General features: G+C 40.8%; 2 protein-coding genes across 6 annotated transcripts; both read left to right on the top strand.

The window, feature by feature from the left end:
- Positions 1 to 1,475: 1,475 nt before the first annotated feature.
- On the top strand, positions 1,476 to 2,706 carry LOC145895268 (uncharacterized). The gene is made up of 5 exons (XM_082984044.1): positions 1,476 to 1,625; positions 1,688 to 1,841; positions 1,947 to 2,111; positions 2,197 to 2,392; positions 2,514 to 2,706. Exons 1-5 carry the CDS (start codon positions 1,494 to 1,496, stop codon positions 2,695 to 2,697), a joined length of 831 nt encoding a protein of 276 aa, XP_082840170.1. The 5' UTR covers positions 1,476 to 1,493; the 3' UTR covers positions 2,698 to 2,706.
- Positions 2,707 to 4,365: 1,659 nt separating this feature from the next.
- LOC145895367 (uncharacterized) lies at positions 4,366 to 21,312 on the top strand. 5 transcript variants are annotated; one of them, XM_082984165.1, is made up of 31 exons: positions 10,146 to 10,293; positions 13,956 to 14,028; positions 14,089 to 14,204; positions 14,270 to 14,288; positions 14,334 to 14,405; positions 14,485 to 14,543; positions 14,599 to 14,835; positions 15,453 to 15,609; positions 15,683 to 15,807; positions 15,873 to 16,128; positions 16,242 to 16,335; positions 16,565 to 16,666; positions 17,032 to 17,108; positions 17,201 to 17,311; positions 17,384 to 17,552; positions 17,678 to 17,797; positions 17,867 to 17,978; positions 18,052 to 18,161; positions 18,225 to 18,370; positions 18,506 to 18,611; positions 18,656 to 18,744; positions 18,879 to 18,950; positions 19,076 to 19,141; positions 19,217 to 19,335; positions 19,395 to 19,447; positions 19,515 to 19,671; positions 19,789 to 20,062; positions 20,180 to 20,305; positions 20,371 to 20,454; positions 20,518 to 20,686; positions 20,784 to 21,312. In XM_082984165.1, exons 1-31 carry the CDS (start codon positions 10,179 to 10,181, stop codon positions 20,949 to 20,951), a joined length of 3,753 nt encoding a protein of 1,250 aa, XP_082840291.1. In that variant the 5' UTR covers positions 10,146 to 10,178; the 3' UTR covers positions 20,952 to 21,312. The 5 variants fall into 5 exon arrangements, with proteins under 5 accessions (XP_082840293.1, XP_082840291.1, XP_082840290.1 ...); XM_082984167.1 differs by lacking the exons at positions 10,146 to 10,293; positions 19,076 to 19,141 and adding an exon at positions 4,366 to 4,476 and having other exon boundaries at positions 14,270 to 14,405; positions 18,506 to 18,599; XM_082984164.1 differs by lacking the exon at positions 18,879 to 18,950 and having other exon boundaries at positions 14,270 to 14,405; positions 18,506 to 18,599.
- Positions 21,313 to 21,548: the final 236 nt, after the last annotated feature.

The raw sequence follows: 21,548 nt of genomic DNA, 5'->3' as shown, positions 1-21,548 counted from the left end.
TTATGATAACAAGCACTTATATACCAGGTGCGCTCTGTCATTTACACGTCATAATTGCCTCTATTCCCTCGCACTTAACTAGGGATGGGCGTAAGCGTATCCACAAATTTAACCCCAACTGGATTTCAGAAAATAATTTGAAACTTTTTTTGCTTTGGATTTTTATGCTTTGAATAATTCTGTAACGTAAACTTTTTATTGCATGTATTCCATATTGAACAAATACGAACAATTGTTTAGTGAACATTTATGTTGGATGGCATGACAGCGCAGACATTAAAGTGTCCATGTGCTCAAACACAATGTTTCCTGCACTAATTTCCTGTTATTCATTTGTGAAGAGGAAAACTAATGAAAACCGATCCATATTTATAACCTGAAAGCTTGTAACTGGTCGCGGGGGGTTGATGGGGAATGTTCCAATTGTTTGCTGACAAATACGAATGTTAGTTAATTGTAGAATGACTTAAAAGAAAAATTAGAACCTTAACATGCATGACTGATTTCGCACGCATGAGTGCTTGCTGTTGTTTGAACATGCCAGCAGAGCGTGAGATAAATATGAGAAGAATAAACAATGAAAACAAACAAAAGAAGTCGAGCCACTGATACGTCACAATCAAGTTTTATGTTAAGGAACAGACATTGTTGCAAAGCACTGTGTTCTTGTGGCCAGTGAAGCAAAATGTGATCAATCATGATTACCTCGGGTTGAAGACATTTCCTGGCATTCTATGCTGATGGCTTGATTACGTTTTGATTCCAAACTAGTGGAGACATTGCGAATGTAAACTGCTGGTGGTGTAACTTGGTTGCAATGCGACCCCTTCCGTTGCTGGCTGGACTCGTGAAACAGAAACGTCTGCAAATATCTGTAGTTTCTGTGTTTGACGAGTTTAAAAGTGTGAGAGCATAATGTTTGGACAGAGTGTGAGACTTGTCATGCACGGTTAGGAAAGGTTTTGCTGTAGTTACATAATGACTTACAACATATACTACAAGACGAGGGAATATAGGTGAATAATTGACAGACGGTTGTATTCCAACCTGGATCTCCTTGTGTTGGCTTCGCTTATGGACAATGTTTAGTGATTGCTCTGTGTTTAAACGCATTGGTTCAATGCTGTGGGTTTACGTCGAAAGTATGTTGATTATTGGGCGATTTTGTTTCCATAATTTATTAATCAATGCTAACTGCCCAACATATCATCCACTCTGCAACTGCTCTCATCCACTGTTAGCAAAACGCCCCCAGGCAATATGCGTTGCAAGCTTGCAAGAGGTGGTGCAAGTTGCGCAAGTATTTCCGTGCAAGAATGTGTTGAGCTGCCAACACTGTTGATATTTTCGAGCGTTTCACAGGAAAATTATGCAGGAAACACTGAACTGACGTCACCACACTAAGCCTGTTGAACAATTGTTTTATTGTTGTCAGAAATGACGTCACACACTCCGTCACTGTTTTTTTGAAGGTCACGTGAACGTAGGTAATAATGTGGGAGGTTGCCCTCCAGGTTAACAGTCTCGGAAGTGACGTAGGTCAGTTTGATTATGCACGAGGACTTAGAGTTTCGCGAGAAACCGGAAATGTCGTCATCGCTGACATCAACAACAAACGTGTGCAGGTGGGATATGATGTCATGCGCTTATTACGTCACTGTAAACGACAAATGCTTGATGTGACCAGGTTTTGGATGAAAACGGAAAATATTTGTATCACTGGCCCGTTAAAGTTGAAGGAATGAAGTTTTGTCCGCTAGATGTCCACAGACACAATAGAAATCTTGTCTTTGGGGCAATAGAAGGACAAGCGGCTATCTGGGAATCCCCCGATGTTAAAAGTAAGTGGATTGTTACTTCCAACAGTTTAAAAAGTCTAAACCCTTCAAAAATTGTTAGGCTGGGTTCGTTTGTTTAGGCAATAATTGTTAATTATGACGTAACAGATTACGACGGGGTGGAAACAAAGCTTGTTGGAGTTTTTGGAAACGATTATTTCGTCTTTCCGAGAAGCGTTATATCCAATGAGAGGGAACAACTTTTTATCACAGACGTGGGAAAACACCGTGTGACGTCACACGACATGGAGGGAAACGTCATCAGATCCACAGGTGATCTCACAAATGTGAAAAAGATTGTAACAAGAAGTTTCAAATCAAGTTGGTGCATCATCACGTCACGGTTGATTGCTCGCAGGTGGATTGGGAGCGGGGAATACCCAGTTTTACTGGCCTTACTACACTTGCATCGATGACAAGGGGCGGTTGCTTGTGTCCGATTCACACAACAGATGTGTTAAAATATTCGACAGAGATCTTAACTTCATTTCGACTTTCGGACAAGGTCATTTCGCTTGCGCATGTGGCGTAACATATTCATCCGCCGAAGGGGGGTAACTTACGTAGAGTGACGTCATATATTTGGCCTGGTTGAAAAGTTGATCCAGTAACTTATACAACTTTCTACAAAGAATAATAAAATCCAGATTCCCGCTTTATCAGTCGATATCTTAGGAGTTTTATGGTCGGTGATTATGATAAAGAGGAAATCCTTCGGTTTTCTTTGGATGGAAGGTTCATGGAGTTTGTTGATGAAAACATGGGCTTGCCTTGTTCGGCTCTGACCACTGGAAACAAAAACAACCAAATCTTCTCAGCTTTCCAGGACGGATTCAGAGTTTACCAAAGAAATGAATAACTTTGATTCGCCGTGTAATACATGTATTCTTTTTGTGCGTAAATCGACAAATACAACAATTGTGGCTTTGTTTTTACCAAAAACAGCTTTCTCGTTTGTTAATTTACCCGACCAGCTACTTATGCAGGTCGTAAACCACCAGAAACATGACGTCATACTGACGTGAACGGGAATTCACAATAAACGTTACGTCAGAACAATGATGTACTTATGAGTAAACAATTGGAAGTTCAATTTCACTTTTACATCTGTGAAAAAAACCCGGCAAGGATTTGGATTAACTTAAATTACTCGGTTCCTGTTTTCTAAGGAATTTCCGAAAATTGGTGTTTTTTCGTGAGAAAAACCTTTTCTCCAAACATACTGACTTAAACAGCGTCACTTTACGGTTAAAGTTACGTATACCTGTGTTCGTTAGTGGGCGCTACCGATAGAATGTTATCAGTAACAACGTAAAACAAATTTTTGATTAAAAATACCTGAAACGAATCAAACGCAGTAGAACAGGAATATGTGCGATGTCATTGACATAATTTTGACCAGGTTAAGTTTGAAATGCGGGGAATTAAAGTGAGAAATTTGATGAGGGTTTGCCTTGTTTTGTAATAAGCAGTGGAGCGGCACAAGACGAGCCCTGCGGCAAAATGCCTTCTCGCCACCAGAGCTCTGTAATTAAAAGCTCGGCCTTCAAGAACATGCCCAGCAGATCTCGAAAGCAAGCCTTTCAACAAAGGAATCGCCAACCAGAATAAGTTTACAATCAAACAATTGCAGATAGTGACGTAATACAGCTTAATGTTGAATAGAATAAGTTTGAGTGTGGGGTTTATTGACAGGTTGTTAGTTTAGACTTCATCACAGTTCTACGCCTAATGTAGCCGAAGGATTAAGCAAGAGTTTGAGTTGGAATGATGAGGAAAAGTTAAAGTGTTGTGGCTGTGGACACCTCGCAAATATTACAGTTGCTTTTTACAGGGAATCTCAAGACATGAAAGCTAAGAGCTTGTCACTTGTAGTTTTGGTGTAGAAAAGTTTTAATAGCGGGTTTAAAGTTTGTCGTGAGGATTAGTAATCAAAGCTTCCTCTTATTTGTCACTTTTTGCAATGTTATAAAATAACAATAACTCCATCTTACTTCTGATTGCGTCGTAAACGTCAGTGTTTTCTTTAAAGTAGAATTAGGTTCCATTTATATGAATGATTCAACGAATTACAGGAAAGTTGTTTGTTGCCTGAGGAAAGGTTTCGTGTTAAGCTTTTCAGTGTGTAGTTTCATGTGGAAAACTCTTACTTATTTGTGTATGCAGTGGATTTCGCAGTAGATTTGTTTGCTTTGTGGTCAGTTCTAAGCTTCAGTTTCGGTCAATGAGACTTGTGAGTCCAACTGTGGTGGTGTCACCAGCATGTCGCTTTGGGTCATGGTTTAATTGAATCAAAATAAACATGAAACACTTCGCCCAATGTATGAAAATTAATGTTTCAATGTGGACTTGCCCACAAAACCCATTTTATGACGTTGTAGGTTGTGACGTAGTGATGGAATAAGTTTACTTGTGGAAGAAATGGCGACATTTGGCGTTGATTAAAAATGTGCTAACAGAACTTGATCCAACATTATTGTTTTATTTATTAAATGTTTGAAATTATATCATGTCACATTGTCTTACAGTTGAACGTAGTGTTTATACAATGTTGTAGAAGTGAACATTTACAATATGGCCACGCATGAGATGACCGTTCCATCAAGCTTCAATTTCAACAATCAAAGTTTCTTTGGAGGTTAGTTATGTTTTGTTTGACGTCATCGATGTCATTTTACTACTTGTTGCACACGATGCGAATTGTGACGTAACTGGGAAACAAGATTAACATGATTGTTTTGTTCGTGCAAATTCATGACGACTGACGCAAAATTTACACGAGATCCGTTAAACTTTTCAAAAAAAAATTTTATGTTCGCTGTTTTGCAAACAATTACGGAAAGAGACAGTAACACTATGAGCACACGGTCAATTTCCTTTTGTCGGAAACTCGATTCTCTGAATGAACTCAGTCACTCGAGTTGTGTTTGTTTTGAAATTTATTTCCGAAACAATTCTAATTTTTCATCAGAAGTTCTCATGAAATAATTTATAGAGTTGAGATATTGTGATGTAACAATTATAACTTGGTGGGGAAGAAGATACCGCAAAAAATAACGCTCTTGGATGTAATTGTTAGGTCTGAAATTTATGTGAAATCAGAAAGAGGCGTGAATGGGAATTCGACCTTGTCACCACGTGAAGGACACGTGGAATATTTCACCAAATATTTATTTCTGTGTGAAGTTCAAAACATTGTCGGGCTTTTTTTTTCTCCCACTGCAGTCGAAAAGATTGTATGTTTTTCTGGAACAAAAATATGTGATGTTATGGAACTTTGTTGAAATACCGCTTATGATGCTGCTTTCGGCTAGGGTTCCTCAACTAAATCCAACTTAGTTTTTATCGGACATATAATATCCTACTCGGCTTCGTTGCGAGTTTATTCGCAGACCAACAACTTTCGCGCTTTCAAATTTTATTACCGTGATATTCTATGTTGAATCTTCACCTTTTATATTGTTGTCGGACAAAGACATCTTGTTCAATTCATGTTGGTTTGTTGAACAGAACTTCGCAAAAAACTCATCTTTCATCAGGTCTGTGTGCAAACAATCAGGTGTTTGATTTTGGGTTAAAATAAGGCGATTACTGATGAAGTTGTGATAATTAATATTTTCTGCTGTTTTCACAATTTTCTACGAATATCCAAAACGTTAGTAACAAAATAATAATAAAAGATGTTTCTAATTTTTCCCTGTATTAAATTTCGTGTAATTTAAATGGTTGGAAATCTTACAACGTGGCAACTTCAGCATTAGTTAAGGGTGCCTCGGTTGACATTTTGTTGCTGCTTTCTCTCGAAGCCCTTAGAAAACTTGTCATTATTTCACCGCCTCGGGGTATCAAGACCTCAATCACGTAACAATGCCCACTGTTCGCCAACACTCGCCCGATATCGCCCATTTAATCCGACTTTGAAGGCGAATTTTTGCCGCGAAGACAAAATATTAACTCGGCAAAAAACTGCTTTGGTTGACAACAAACCGCACAGTGGGAAACGCACCGGACAGAAGATGGTTGAAAATATTTCTTCTGGAATTTAAACTTTTGATAAAAAGTATTTTTGTTAATCACCGGAAATCAGCAACAACCGCAAAAAGCGGAATATTAAATCCAGATAATGTTTTAAATTCTAGAATTTTTGCCTCTTACGTCATATCATATTTTTCTTCCAAGCTCATATTTTCAATTTCTTGAAACGCCACAAATCATGAAGTTGTTTTTCTGCCCAACAATCTGGGAATCTTGAGGCGTTTTAAGATACAGATCTCAAACCGTTCCCAGGAAATTCTATATTTTTAGAAAATCCCTTTCCGTATTAGGTGGTGGTGCAGACACTTATGACGTAACAATCCATATTTACATGTCATTATACAAATTACGTTTCCGCTCGAGTTTCAATTTGGTTTAATTTTAAGTTTGTTATGGACGAAGATTGCCACTTTGGTAGACACAAGTTTTAACGGAAGTTGAATTTACCTCAAAGCCCAATACAAGGGGAGTTTGGGACAGTTACCAGTTGACAAACTACTGCAGTTGCTCGGTTTCATGACACGGTTTCTGGACAGAGAACTATGGAGATTTCGCCGACTTCAACTGGCAAACTAGAGGAAATACAACATTGAGTTGGACGATTTGTACAATTTAACCCAAACTTAAATAATCGATTGATTGTGAAGATGTCCAACTATTACACAGGGAACGTGTGAACAGAAGCAAGTATTGTCACATCACAAATGGCTGGGTCGGGATGTTGTAACAACAGAACAATCCGATTGTTGTTAAAGTCACCCAAGCGTGTCATCGAGTTTAATCGACAATCGAAACAAGTTCTGGAATGTCATTGAAGAATGATTTTCTCAATACCTCGGGAAATCTCCCTTCCAAAAACAACTTCCCAAGAAATAATGAATCACAACTCACAAACAACTTAACAAAATTTTCCATAATTCCGGTAGGTGTCGCGGTGGCACAGTGCAAATAACATTGTCACGTCACAATGGCAAGCACGACTCGCGATGCAGGTGTTTTCCTCGGGTTTCAAGATGTTTTGGTGAAGATTTTAAATTTAGCTGACGTGTCTGCTGGCGGTGCCTGGAACGCAGTCAGCGTCACCTTGGAGTGACCTTGGAAACATTATGTGTCATTCTCCAACTTGGTCGTGCATTCTTTCCAGTTGCAAACTTGTTTTAAACTTCTCTAATGTCAAGGATCTGATTATTGTGGAGTTACTATGTCCCATGAGATGACAACACCATGTCCCATGAGGTGAAAACATGCTTTCCAAACCATTACGATATTTGTGTGGGGGGAGTTTTGGGTTAAACTCGTTTCAGGGGAAACGTTGTTATAACTTGTTGGAAAATAACTGGGATTAGTTACGTAACAATGCTGTTGACGTAGATGTAGTGGTGGGAGGGCAAATCAAGCAACTCAGCGATGGCCGCTAGTGTGTGAATAGAAACATTTTCAATGTGGGTCGAATCTGAGAATTTGCAGCAAGATCCTGTCTCCACACTAGCAATGCTTGCAGCGAAACTGTGCAAATAAATATACATAGAAATAGTAGGCGACGTCTCGCGTTGGTACCGCGCGCTTTCTGCCCTGCAGGTTATCACTCCCCACAAAGCGTGCCATTCCACTTCAAGTTATAATTGTAACTTATTATCATCAGAACTGCCTTGCGGATGGTTTTGTGGCCGAATAGAAATACCGAGTTTTCCCGCCATCATGTACTTTCGCGCCAAAATTACGTCACTTGGTGTTTTTTTGTTGTTTTTCACAAGTTTTCCGTTGCCATGTGGCATTCTAAAATCCGGTTCAGCGAGAATTATAGAACATTCCGATATCTGAGATAAGATTGAAATATTGGCGGCTAAATATGAAATACTCGGGAGTGGTTGCCTCCCACTTATCAACACTTGAAACTCCAGACTACCTTCCCTTCCTTGACCGTTAATCAACTTCCAATTTAAAACCGGGGTGTGGAGTGTGACGTCACTACCCTTTGGCGCGAAGTCGGGATTCTCCTTTCACAAAAATTAAAGCAACATTTATTTGTGAGAACTTCACGCGATTCCCTTGGTTTGTATTTTGTTTTTTCCATTTCTGAAGTGGTTGAATTAGTTGACAAGTGGCAACAACTACAGTGGCGCCACAATTAATATCATAATGGTTATATTCTGGAATGTCGATCGCTTACAATGTACTGCTTTATGACGTCATGTATTTGCAAGGTACGATTGTTAAATCACGTGACTCGGTGACAATGGGGCTCGCGCGTTGTAATCTATTAACTTTGTTGTGCCAGTAGCCGATTCGAACGGCGTTTAAAGGACTTTGTTTCTGTCGTTATGACAAACAAATGAAACCGCCAATGCCTGATGCAACCTTTATTGTATTTTTATTCGAGTCCATCACGTATTGTCAACTCGCATTCAATGGTGGGAGTCTGGATGAAATTTGTGGATGAATAAGTTAAACACGAACTTCCACATTAGATTGGGGTTTCGTCAGGCAGTTTCCAGGTTCAGTTATTCCAATAAATAAAAAGTTTGTGAGACATCCGATGGCGGCAAAATTATTGAAGAAATTACCGGTAAATTGTTACGTGTGGTTGAGGGTTTGGGCGACGGTAATTTGGCACGTTCAACCCCTCAGGTTGCGGGGATTGATCTTGGATGAGATCAAATTACTGCAATTATATATTGGGTCGAAGAAGAACGGGCACCAACCGGAGGCCCAGAAAGTTTTAGTTTGCTGTCAAGGTTCACGGGATAATGTTGTAAGTTTATTCCTGTGGAATCAAACCTAATCATGAAGTCAGACATAGGGCGAAAGTTTTCTGATTGGAAAAAAGTTTGGTTGAGGTTAACAACGTGAAGGTGGGACGTGCCACAAACGTACAGTATTTATTTCAATTACAAACAGTTTCACTCGCACAAAAACTGCGTTAAGTTGGAGATTCCTGGCGCATAGGCGTTGAAAGTTGTCGAGGCTGCAAGGGGTTTAATTGATTCGTTGCGCAATTCTGAGACTTCCTGAATTTTAATCTAATCTTTCACATCCTAATATTTCAAATTCATCAAGAATCTACTTTAATATTTGCTTCCAACCGCTTTGCATGTTGCTCTACGCGTCGCGACGATTCGAGATTTGTAGATGGTGACGTCACAAACAAACGTTCTAGTACCGGAGGCAATGCCGTTTCGGTTGGAGACGAGAACGGGTGAAGCGATTTATGAAATCCAGTTACGATCAAAACATGCGGACGTTCATAATGGCAGATGCCCGTTTACAGGAAAGGAAAGATTATCGGGGATTGTTCGAAAATATTTTTATGTTTTTACGAAACATCAGAAACATTTTTTGTCAAATTTAAAATTAAGTTCTGTGGAAATTAGTTTCTTAAAGTGTGAAATAAATTTCAGAAACGGTGAAAAGATCAAATGTAATAAAAAGGAAAATTAAGGATTTTAATCTCGATTTACCAAACTTGTTATTCCTCGGGTTTCATTCAACCCCTGTTGTTTGAGTTTCGAAAATGTTTATTTTGTGAAAACTTTGATTAAAAATGGGATAATGTAAATTATTGTTTCTAGCGTTTGTCTTGCATTGTTACAAAACAGAACATCGCCCAATTGATTGTTACATCACACGTACCACTTTTGTGACAAACAGTAATTTAAGTTGTATTGTTGCATCGATTGTTGCTCGATTGTCACGCAACAATGTTTTCGAACGCTCGCGATAATCAATCTTTCCTTACGCTGAGTCTCCAACCTGAACGGAAATAATTAAAGTTATTAAAGGTTTTTGCATTGACCAATGAGATGCCGCCATGTAGATCACGTGTGACTGCATGTGACTTCCTGTATTGTTTAAGGGGGAGTTTTAGAAATGTTTTTTGTTAGGATCGAAGGTTGAGATTCGTCTGCTCGAGACAGGAGCCAGCGTTTATAAGTTTAAAGGAAGTGACGTACATGATGTGTAAGAGGTTGTTCTGTAATATTAGCGGTAAAACTTCCCCAGAAATCCCAGAGGAAATTGTTGGGATTATTTTAAGATCATCCGATATACTGATAGAGGATGGGGGGGGGGGGGGATGTTTGACAGCGAGCCTGAAAGTCTTGAATATTTTAAAATGAAAGTTTCAGAATGTTGCTCACTCTTCTGTCCACAATAATCAGAGATGGCTGAAAATGTTAATGTTCTGCTTCAAACCGATTAACTGCCTTTTTCTCTTCATGACATTCCTATATATTTATTCACGCGTTTAAAACCTGTTCCGTTTCATTCAAGATTTTCAACACTGTTATGACGTAACTGTTAACAATTATGACGGAATTCCTACGTAACAAACCTAGAGTTGATACGTTTAATTCACTACATGCTGAAACTGATGGCGGAATATTTGCCAAGGAAGAGATCGTTCAACATATCATGGTCACAGGTGAGTTGGGTGAAGGAGATATTGAAAATGTTGTCGTTTCATGTTTGTTGACTCCAGTTGAGAATGTTAAACCTAAATGTTTTGTGTCTTGTTGTGGGAAAGCCAGCTTTGCGAAACAAGTCGAGTCTGACGCACTCTGTCTGCAATAAGTTCAACCCGAACTATTTTATCCAAAACTTCCCAACGTTTTTGTGGCCACTTTCATAACACCAGAGAGTTTGGGGTTCCCTAATTACAATCTACTTCTTGTGGTCAGGTTGTATGTTGTATATATACGTATATAAAATGACAAACCGAAAATGAACAAAGACAACAAAAAGAGCATTTTTTTCCTTTCAATGCGTTGCGCTCATCCAGTGCTTTCAATACTTTTACAGTCCAACTTGCCCAGCAAGAAAGTTCTGGTGAGAAGACCTTCTGATTATTTACGTGATAACAATCTTTCCAACCTTTCTCGCTCTTCTACATTAATTAACACACTACTTACTATTATGACGTCATACTTGGGTGATTTTCCTCAAACAAAATTGCATAAAAATCGTTGTAGAATACAGACAATAGTGACGTCATCATGTGTTAGTTTCGAAATTGTTACGTGACAATCCCACCTTGGATCCAGTAGACAATCGAAACCGCACGTAACAATTGAACAAAAGGACTTCATTAAATTTAGAACAAAATTATTAAAGCGTGAAGCGTCGCGTGTCTGTGTCACGTGATTCTGATTGTTCTTAAGCAAACAGATTTTAGGATCACGTGGTTTTCATCGCATCAACCCGTGTGTGACGTATGATTGCTTGTTGTTTGGTGAAGCGTAACAACGACAAACATTCTCGAATTACTGACAATGAAAACGAACTTTTCACTTCCACGTCGCGAAGTGGAAAAAAATAAACAAAACCCCCCCCACCAACTTTGACCCAAAAAGTTTCGCCTCGTCATCCCACAACCAATCACGACTTGCAATTCGAGAAGAGCAAAATTTGATTGTGACGTCATAGCTATGTTGTAGCCCCGGGTTATGTCGGAAAGTGTTAGGGTTTGTGCGCTGTTCCAGAATCTGTGTATTCTTGGCAGTTTAGAGCTCAGTGTAAATGCTACAGTAAATTGAAACGTCATAATGAGAGCGATTATTACGCAGTGGTTGCCAAGCGACAGCAGTTGAGACTTTTCCTGGCTGAGACTTTGGGAAGGAAGTAATTGTGAAAATTTTCTTCCACGTGATTCCCACAAGCATTGTGACGTAACAAACAGGTTCCCGCACTTTTGCCTGTTTGGATTGCAAGTCGTTTTATTGTTAAGTGACGATCGCGAATTAGGGTCGTAACAAGTTAATAGCACGACAATGCATGGGGTGAATGCAAACATTCGAGATAATTGCATTTAACGACGAGAATCAGATCAAAGAACTTTAGTTGAAAAGCGATTTTCTCCAAATTCTTTCATTAACTCTGCACGTTTTATGGTCACTGCATGAAACCCCGTTAAACGAAGCCGACAATGCTCCTGCACTCAACTGCACATTCCTAAGGATTGTTAATGCACCGGCGTCCAATTAATTGAATCACCCCAACCCAAGTCAACATGCTTTTACAGCCATGGGTTAAACTCGCAAAATGTTCACCGGCTTCTCCCAGGAACTTGCATACAAGATCACGCACTCAGATATGGGATATTTGTAAGCCTTGCGTTTGACTACGGTTGCAGCTGCCGCGTTTCTGATGTGTTCGATCGGAAACGCCGCATTCCCAACACGACTGCAATGGGAAAATGCATCTTGTTTACAAATTCTAAAACTTTATGGGATGAGAGTTGTGCCAACCCTGCATTACGTGGAGCAGTTTGCAGTAAATCATTCCAACCTGCATAGCGGTTGTATCGACTTTGCAGTAAATTATTTCGGAGTCTGCAAATATTTGCCCACTCTTTGCATGACCAGGTGCACAGATATCGTAAACTTGACGAGTCTGAAATATTTTGCAGTAAGTTTGTGCAGCAGTTTATCTTCGAAGCAGGTTTGTTTGCGACAAACCCGCCCTCACCGGGAGCAAAGTCCTGGCGGCGCCCACCGTGTTTTGAGGCGCAGAGAAAAATCTGCTCGGTTTCCGATGAATTTAAGCGAAACAAAGTCAGAAGTTGAAGGTTTTATTGAAAGTTTATTTGATTCCAAACCAATGTTAGAATATAACCGGACGATGGGTTGAAGCAACTTGAAAAAAATTTCCGTTTACTTCAGTTTATTGAAGGATTTATTCAGTATTCGGGGGTTGAGGGTGAGATTGATGCTTGAGGTTTTCGTGAGGTTTGAATTTACCCCAAACCTGCATAACAAACTAATGCGGTTTGTGACATGACAATATTGACACAATGTAATCGTTCGACTTATATACTTACCTCACTTAACTGTTAATAAAGCTCGTTATGAGCAAACAATCGGTTGTGATAATGTGGCCATTGTTTGTTCACACCATTTATGCTGAAGATAAGAAGAGCTGGTGTCGCATTTTACCCGAAAATTGCGAAACTGAAGATTCCATGGTGGACAAAATGGAGAAAACATTCAGATGTAGTTGTAACACGAGGGGGTTGAGGGAGAGGGGGAAGGGGGAAGGGGGGGCAGATATCCAGGTCTGAGATTCCAGAAACTTTCAGGGAAATTATTCGGGTTATTTTAAGGCTAGGTTTTTTTAGAAAAGGATGCGACATTCTATAAATATGACGTCACGAACACGAGTATAAATATGTGAGGGGGGGAGTTGGTGGAGGTTGATTGGATTCAGGATAGCTGATAAGAGTTGTTGACTAACCTGACATGCGGGGCTCTTTAAACGTTAATCATGCAACGTGCAGTTGGTCGCATGCAGCTGTTTCACTCTAAGCTGACAAAGCTACACTGATTGTGATTTTTCGGTGAAAGGTTTGTTAGAAATGTTGGTAGGAGAAACCAGATGTCGAGTTAAACAGGGCGAGCTTATGCAGAGTCAGATGGTTTCCGAATCAAATCTTTTGGGAGTTTAAACAAATATATGTGTGAGCTTATATAACTCTGCTTCTCTTGTGTACGGAACAGATTTGTTGTAGTTTGTGTGTGGTATGGAAGACCAACACAAGACAGATTCAAAGGATCTCGAAAATCTGCCACAAGACCAGTTGTTTCCGTTTGGTAAGTTGTGGAAGTTTGTGGTTATATGTGGACTTTCGTGTTTTTTTTCATTTTGGACAAATCCATGTAAAGGTGTTGTTTGTGATTAACCAGTGGCAAGTTGTTGATCGGCGAAACCTCAGTTATTCCCTGTTCGTGTTTGCGGAGGGAATTAACCTCACTGGACGTGTCAATCACCTCTCTATACTTACTCATACTGTTTGCATTACGCAGATAAGTTAGTATGAGCAAACAATGCTATCGAACGTTTCGCACAATCATTCCCCATTCTTGTGTAACAAGTACAGATTGTGGCTTCCGAACAACCCCATTATAATATGTTATTGCTTTAAAGTTTCGTGTCTAAAGTGTGATTTCAACTTATACCAGACTGCCTGAATTGCAACACCATTGTTTGTTTGTTTGAATCATTGTCTCCAAACAATAGAAGAGGCGCGTTTGTCAGAACCGCGATTCGCAAACTTGTTTCAATCGTATATTAACAAGTTTTACTTTTTAGATGGAGAAAGCCTTCAGTTTGAATCCGACATAGCTGACCTCGCCGACTTAATCACCAAAGGAGAAGCCGATATGTGAGTGTTACGTAACAAGCTTTGTGATGTAACTGCTAATAATTGTGACGTCGCTTTCAGACCGGTTGATATCACAAACATTCACCCCCTGGAAAGTTCACAGAACTTGTGCGACATTTACCAACTACACGGGGATAATCAACAGGAGCACCAGCAGAAACGCGTCAAGGTCACAGGTTGGTAGTCACGTGGTGTAGAGGTCGGTGCAGTCGTTTTTACCCATGGCAACGTTCCTTTCCAGGCAACTACCAACAGCAACAGCAGCAGCAGCAGCAGCAGCAGCAGCATCAAAACGAGCTAAGGAGGCTCCAGCAGGAACAGAACGCTCTCCACGTCAAAAAATTTGGGGGAATTGAAGACGGCAGATTCCAACAGAGGTTAGTTAAGTAACAAGTCCCAATTTCCTATGTCGATTTACCAGAATATCATCACCATTGTGTGTGACCTTGTGTTTAGTTGTTTACCGGATTCGCCTCCAGACTCGGGTTCTGAACCTTACTCACCACCACAGGAAGGTAAGTTCGGGTTCAAACCTGGAGGTGATTTTTATTCAAATTGTCGCCTCTCCAGCTCACAGCAGCAAATTCAACCTCCCCCACCGAGTGTTTCCATCAACCAATCACAACCAGCAGAACAACCTATCCCCGTCACGTGACTACCGTCTCGACCAATACCGTGGCAGCAACACAATAAGCTCCCCAACAGGGAGCAGTGGAAGCAGCAACTTCGACCACTCATCTCCACGCCAACAGTTCGACAGCAGGATTGGGATGGAGGGGGTTCACCATGTGTTGGATTATAATCCTGGTGAGAGGACAGTGGTTGAATGCTGGGGATTTACTTAACATATGGTTTCAAGTCAGTTAAATAAGCTTCTTACCAGTTTCCAAGCAATACAACCCAGACAAGGACATTTTATAACTTTTTTACTTCCATGTTTATATTTAAAAGTTTAAATTCCTTGATAATTATAGTTTTGATCTTTACGTTACATCGGTTGCCTGAAAACAGATTTAACAACTTGCTGTTATGAGTGGTTCGGGAACAGCACGGTTTATGATTCAAGCCATGCAACTATTTAAATATTAAAGTTAAAGGGTACGGGGCAATATAAATAAAGTTACTTGTGGCGGTACTGGATGGTACCACAATTGTATCACCGTACAATGGGTTAGGATTTGATAAACACGTTTTACGAATGTCGGTTCCGCCCTCCAAATACTCAGCAATCTTTCAATAATTAACCCAATGCATTGACTTGCATGCCGTAAAGTTCTTGTTTGGTTTGCAGCTTGTAAATCCCTCACTGGATACAAGGGTTAAGCCTACGGTTTTTATCGCTTCCAAGTACCAACCCCTACCCTTATCACAAACATTTGATTCCAGCTGCAAGCTCTTGAAAATCAACTGTTTGTTTGTTGCAGGAAATAATGAACCTCAATATCCGAGTATGTCCGGAGGACAAGGAGGAATGTACACGGATGATGGGATGAAGAGCGTAACCAGCAGCCTCAGTCCGGGATCATCTTCATCTGATGGATCTCTCAACGGTGGGATTCACGTTGTTGGATTTAACCAAGGGTGAGATTAAAATTTTTTTTTTTTATTTTTTTTTTAAAACAAATTCGCTCGTCATTAATTCCCTCCTCCCCAGTGTTCCATCCGCGAAGAAACGGAAACATTCTGATTCCCCCCCCGGAAATTTGGAACCTTTGAATGCGTCGGCTCTCAGCCAACAATACCAGCACATGATACAACAACAGATAAAACAAGAACCAGGTATGACGTCGTTCGCAGTGACGCGTGCTAGTGTGACGTCACTAACCTGTGTGTGACGCACTCAGATTTGCTTCCGTCGCCTGGCAACGAACCGAGAGGGGCGGGTTACAACAATCACGCTTATGAGATGACAGAAACTCCCCAGGTTAGGGGGGCAAACCACCCCCTTTCGATGCCACACCCCCTCCATGAAATGCACACCGACCGTCCCTTGCAGCAGACTCAGTACAGTGATGGCAGCACTACGTACCAAGTAATCAAGTGGTCATCATTCATCCAGGACACTTGGTGTCCAGTCTATGACGCATCAGGAAACGAGTTGTGAGTTTTCATCCAATGTAAAATATGGCGAATGTTAAAGTTGGTATAATTATTTACCATAGACAATATCAACATGTGCCGATTGAACCAGTTTTCTTGTTTATTTCGCGCAGACAAACGATGTCGTATCGCGTCGACGCCGATAAAGGATTCAATTTCGCTCTGTCCGACGATACGTTCGTTTGCCAGAAGAAAAACCACTTCCAGGTAACCCAGGCGACCACACCGCGATCAGCCATTGTTACGTCAACAAACACAACAAGTCAAATGAAAGAGACATTATTAGATATGACCATATATGGCGTTAATCCTTTTGAGCTCAGAAATTTGTTCACGGTAAAAACGGGCGTGACCTCAATTGTCACGGTTGATTTGCTTCGTACGTTTGGATAGGTTGATACGGATGAATGTTTTTTTATGCATGGTTGATTGACAGGTGACTGTACATATTGGTGTTGTCGGCCATCCTTGTTTCGTGAAAGCGGATGGAAGACTTCAACAAATAGAAGCTTTCTACATTAATCTGTATGGAGTTAAGGTTGGTTTATGAGGAAAACACTCCTTAAGTTTGTGTCAAGCAATGTGAATAGGTGCAACATTACCACGGTAATATTCACAAAAATCACGCACTTCATACTTTGCTTTATACAAAACGTCGGTTGTAATAAAATTCTCGTAACTCTGATGCCACGAGAATAGTGATTACAATGCATAGAAGCAAGAATAACATTCTATTCATACTTTGCACCTGGTTAACATTACGCTGATGCAGGGACATTTCGTCGATCATTAAATTTAAAATTCAAACGTTGCTGCAAACAATCACCGGCTTTGTGACGTGTTCTGTCATCATTGTGACGTGTGACGCGTGACAATGGCTCACCTTCTGTAAATGTTTTGCAGTATGAGAGCCAGAATCAAACAATCAAAATCGAACAGTCACAATCGGACAGAAGCAAAAAGGCTTTTCATCCAGTGAAGTGAGTGAAAGTTTTGCTTTTATATTTTTTTCAAATTTAACCAAGAAGGAGATTTAAGTATTTCTCGGTTCAAACTATCCCGTTTCCCACAGAGTTGATCTCCCTGGAGACCAGGTTACCAAGGTAACCATCGGGAGACTCCACTTCAGCGAGACAACGACCAACAACATGAGGAAGAAGGGGAGACCCAACCCTGACCAGAGGTAAGCTGATCTTTGCATGGTTGAAACCTGCTGAGGTCTGTACAGATTCCTGTCAACATATTTTACCCTTAGGTACTTCATGTGCATCGTCGCGCTCTACGCTCAATGTGGGAACAAGAGTTACACAGTAGCAGCTGCCGGCACAGAGAAAATAATCGTCCGAGCTTCAAACCCCGGTCAGTTTGATCAGGATGACGTACCCTGGCAGAGAGCCCACCAACCCGACGCCATTTACCACATGGTAACCGACCTTCTGTGCTGAATGCAACTGTAATTAACATGAAACCGAACTCATCAATCAATGTTGCTTTCCTCGTAACGACCGACGCTTACTCCAATTTTAACCGAACCTGTACACGTACACAGGGTCGAGTTGGGATTAATTACGAACACCCGGATGAAGCACTGGTTGTCCATGGCAACCTCAAACTCACCGGCCACCTCGTGCAACCATCTGACCAACGAGCAAAGAAAGCTATTCAAGAGGTTTGTGACGACACAATGCTTGTTGTTTTTTGGCAACAAAACAAGTTTTAACCAATCAGCTCCTTCCAGGTTGACACAGAGAAACAACTGCAGAATGTTTCGAACATCAGAATATGTAGATATCAATACTCACCTCAGTACGCCCAACACGCCGGCATCGACAGCAATCGGGTGGAAACAGGTATGCATTATGACGTGGATGAACGGGTGTGACGTCATAGATAGATTGATTGTGACGTTGTTGTTTTGTTTAGGCGTAATAGCTCAGGAGTTGGCTGAGGTGATGCCAGACGCTGTGCAGGAGACAGGAGATGTGAGGTTGGACAACGGGGAAACGATTCCCAACTTTCTCGTGGTGGACAAGGTTTGTTGGATGATGTTAAGTTGATGTCGTTTGTGATTAAACTTGTTCCTACTTTCGTCGCAGGATCGACTTTATATGGAAAATGTCGGGGCCGTGAAACAGATTTACAAACTCACCACCAACTTTGAGGAGAGGATTGATGAGTTGGAAAGGTGGAATCAAAAGTTGAAAAGGACACGAAAATACGACAGCTTCCGTTCCAATATCAGGTTCCTTCTCATTACTTTTACACATTAAGGTTTTCGACAAAAAACAGTGAATTGAAATTCCGGAACCCCTATTTATCACACTTAATGCCCAACCATGTATTTAATTCCGAGCAATTTCAACTTTTTTGTCCACAGTGGACTTACGACACCTAGTGTCAGTCGTGAAGGAAGCGTTCGAGAACCCAGCAAGTCTCGGAGCAGTCGTTCCTCCAACGGCAGGGGTCGAAAGGTTGGTTGTGACGTCATACTGACTAGTGGCGCGTAATAATGAGTTATTTTTCCCAGCCGGCCGCAAGGCAACCCAACGGAGGTTGTATGAGCAACAGGTTTGTCCAAGTGATGATAATCGCGTTGGTCGTCATCATGGCATTCAGGTGAGACCTAATGTTGTTTTCGGTGATCAATATTTTGATTGCTTTAAAATTATTCAAATATAATTTAAATATTTACTTTAAAGTGGGAGAAGTCTCCATAAATAAAAGACAATAAGACTGTTTTTTATTGTTAGTGTGGTTGCCATGTCAACCTTGTACATCGTTTCAATGTCGCACAAAGGGGACTGCCCCAACTGCTCCAACGGGTAAATGACGTAGTGGTGACGTCATGCACTAACCCCCTTATTTTTCTACGTTTTAACACAAACTAACATCTTTCTTCTTCTATTCTTCTTTTGCATGTTGCACGATTGTGTTTCTGACGTAACAGTGTTATTGCCATGGCAACGCTTTACATTCTCGAATTGAAGTCAGAAAACCAATCTGAGACTGACAGGTAATAATGGCGCGCTGAACATACACCTTAAAGATGGTGTGTGACGTAATAATGAACAATTGTTGATGTTAACAGCGAAGATGCTGTAAGCAGCGGAGAACCGAATGACACGTCACCCGGCCTCTCCAGCAGTACGTCACTGATGATGTCATCAACGACGACAACAATAGGACCGCCATCAATTAATAAATCTCGTGAGTTTTGAAAACTTTACTAAAAAAATTAAATTTTGACTCTGTTTTATTTCTTGCAGCCCCCCCACTTGAATTTTGCCCTCCCGACTTTAGTGTTTGCGCACAACAACTGGTATGTTACGTCACACACACGCTTGTTCGTTACGTCGAATCTGTTTGTAACATTGTATGTTATACAGACGTTCTGTTGCACTGAGAAGCCAGCCGGGCAGCCGATATCAGCAGTTTGTCTTCGAACTCTCACAGAGTCGAGAAACTTGTTCAAGAATCTGATCCCAACAACGAGAAGATCAAAAACAACTGAAGCCACTCACAAAATCCATCCCGAACCGAGAGGTAAAACTAAATCAGGTTGAACCCCTGCTCGTTTGTTGCGCTTGGTTCAATATTTCCAACCCTTCACTACATTCCGTCAACGTGTTTTGTGACGTAACAATTTTTATTGTTGTTAAGAATTCCCGGGCATTCACAACCACAAGAGTAAGATCGAGTATCACGACACAAGTGATGACGTATACCCACATGTTAACCCTATCATCGCCGTGGAGAACGGAATAAACGGAAAGGGAATGGACGGGTCTACGTCATCAGTGGTGCGCCCCCGTATCGTGGAAGTGGGGGGTTCACCCACAAAGGGGTTGAAGAGGGTTAACAAGAAGAAACTGGTTAAGAAAGATGAGATTCCGGACATAGAAACTGATCGCCACCAAGTTCACAATATTCACAAGTAAGTTGACGTCATCAATACGACAAAACATTTATGACGACATAAAAAGTTAACTTTCAAAAAACTTCTTCGGTTGTAAACTTTCTGATATTTTATTTTTACTGATTTTGTTTGCAGACGGTCGGCGTCACGTGGCACCCCTGACGTCGGCTTAAATGTTGTGGAAATCGTGAGGTTGGCCCTGTTTGAACCCAACGTCACATTGCACGATGCAGATGTGGGAGAAACAGGTTATGCTATATGGTATGTGGGTATTACTCGAATTTCACGTTTGTTACTGAATTAATATCGTGAAATTTGTTTACCAGTGAATCTCATCTGTCGAACTACACTTACTCAATACCCGTCGCCCCGGAAACACCCCAGGGACTTCCAATCACACTCAGATTCACGTGAGTTCAGGCATTGTTACGTCACACTGCTTATTCCAATGCTCATGTCATTGTTCACGACAGAATGCGTGAGAATGTGAACATTGTTCGGTGTAAGAATGTGGGGAAAGATCTTTGTCCTGAAACGACAGAAACTGACGAAGAAGTAATTTCAAGAAATGGGAAAGAAGTTGATTTTGTCCTCAACTTTACCGATTACATCACAACCGACTACATCTTCCGCGCCACTAGTGTAAGTGCGCCATCTGCTGGTTGCAACTCGTTTTTATCAATCTCCTGTAACAATTTAATGAAAATTGTGTTTTGACATCTGTGATTTCTTATCACAGGTCTCCTCTTTGGCGGGAATTTGTTCCGAGACCAGCGATAATGCCGGGACAAGTTACACAGAATTCAACCTGCATTTCTATAGAACGTGCTCTACAACACCATCTACCGCCTCGCCTTCGGACGACATGCAGTTCGATTTCAGCGAATATGCTCAAGTGCCATCTTGAGCTGGTGCGCCGTATAGCGGATACACAAACACTGTCGGTCGTCCGCTCGAGGTCACTATCGTCAACTTAAATATGTTTTGTTGATTTGCACTTACTCGGTAAAGCCATAAAAGCCGTTGCAGGCCGATGTGGTGCAATACATAATAATGAGCCATTTCAGCCAATCAGCCATCGAACCTGGGTTTCCACAGTAACAAGTTCCCGCCCTTTTTGTACATAACTTGCTTTTTACTGAGTGCTTTAAATTTTCCTTTTCGTATTTTTATGTTTGTTTTCGGATTTTTTTGTCCTATTTATCGTCAGCGCCACGTGAAGGCGCGCATGTGCCTGTATTTTGTGAAATAAAATTTTACTGTACAGATTACAATCAGACTACGGGTGTGCTATTGGAATGACCACTTATATTTTTGGATAGAATTTAGGACAAATTCTAGTACTTACGGTACAAGGTGACTGCGCCCAATTATCCAAATAAAAAAATTACTTTGCCATATTTCATTGATGTTTTAGTGAAATCAGATGAATCTTGCTGCCGAATACATTTTTAACAGAAATTTACTTGAGCACGCATCAGTTTTTGACATTTGATTGCATGCG

This window comes from Ascidia mentula, chromosome 3, assembly GCF_947561715.1.
Source record: "Ascidia mentula chromosome 3, kaAscMent1.1, whole genome shotgun sequence".
Classification (NCBI taxonomy): Eukaryota; Metazoa; Chordata; class Ascidiacea; order Phlebobranchia; family Ascidiidae; genus Ascidia; species Ascidia mentula.
Note: the sequence above shows the minus strand (reverse complement) of the source record. Positions and strands in the feature narration are given on the sequence as shown.

Excerpts from the sequence above, each read along its gene's own strand:
- LOC145895268 (XM_082984044.1), top strand. The coding sequence starts at position 1,494 with ATGTGGGAGGTTGCCCTCCAGGTTAACAGTCTCGGAAGTGACGTAGGT. Across the intron at positions 1,626-1,687 it reads TCAACAACAAACGTGTGCAG|GTTTTGGATGAAAACGGAAA; the intron begins GTGGGATATGAT and ends TGATGTGACCAG. Across the intron at positions 2,393-2,513 it reads TATTCATCCGCCGAAGGGGG|GAGTTTTATGGTCGGTGATT; the intron begins GTAACTTACGTA and ends TCGATATCTTAG.
- LOC145895367 (XM_082984165.1), top strand. The coding sequence starts at position 10,179 with ATGACGGAATTCCTACGTAACAAACCTAGAGTTGATACGTTTAATTCA. Across the intron at positions 14,406-14,484 it reads GACGGCAGATTCCAACAGAG|TTGTTTACCGGATTCGCCTC; the intron begins GTTAGTTAAGTA and ends CCTTGTGTTTAG. Across the intron at positions 17,553-17,677 it reads CCGACGCCATTTACCACATG|GGTCGAGTTGGGATTAATTA; the intron begins GTAACCGACCTT and ends ACACGTACACAG.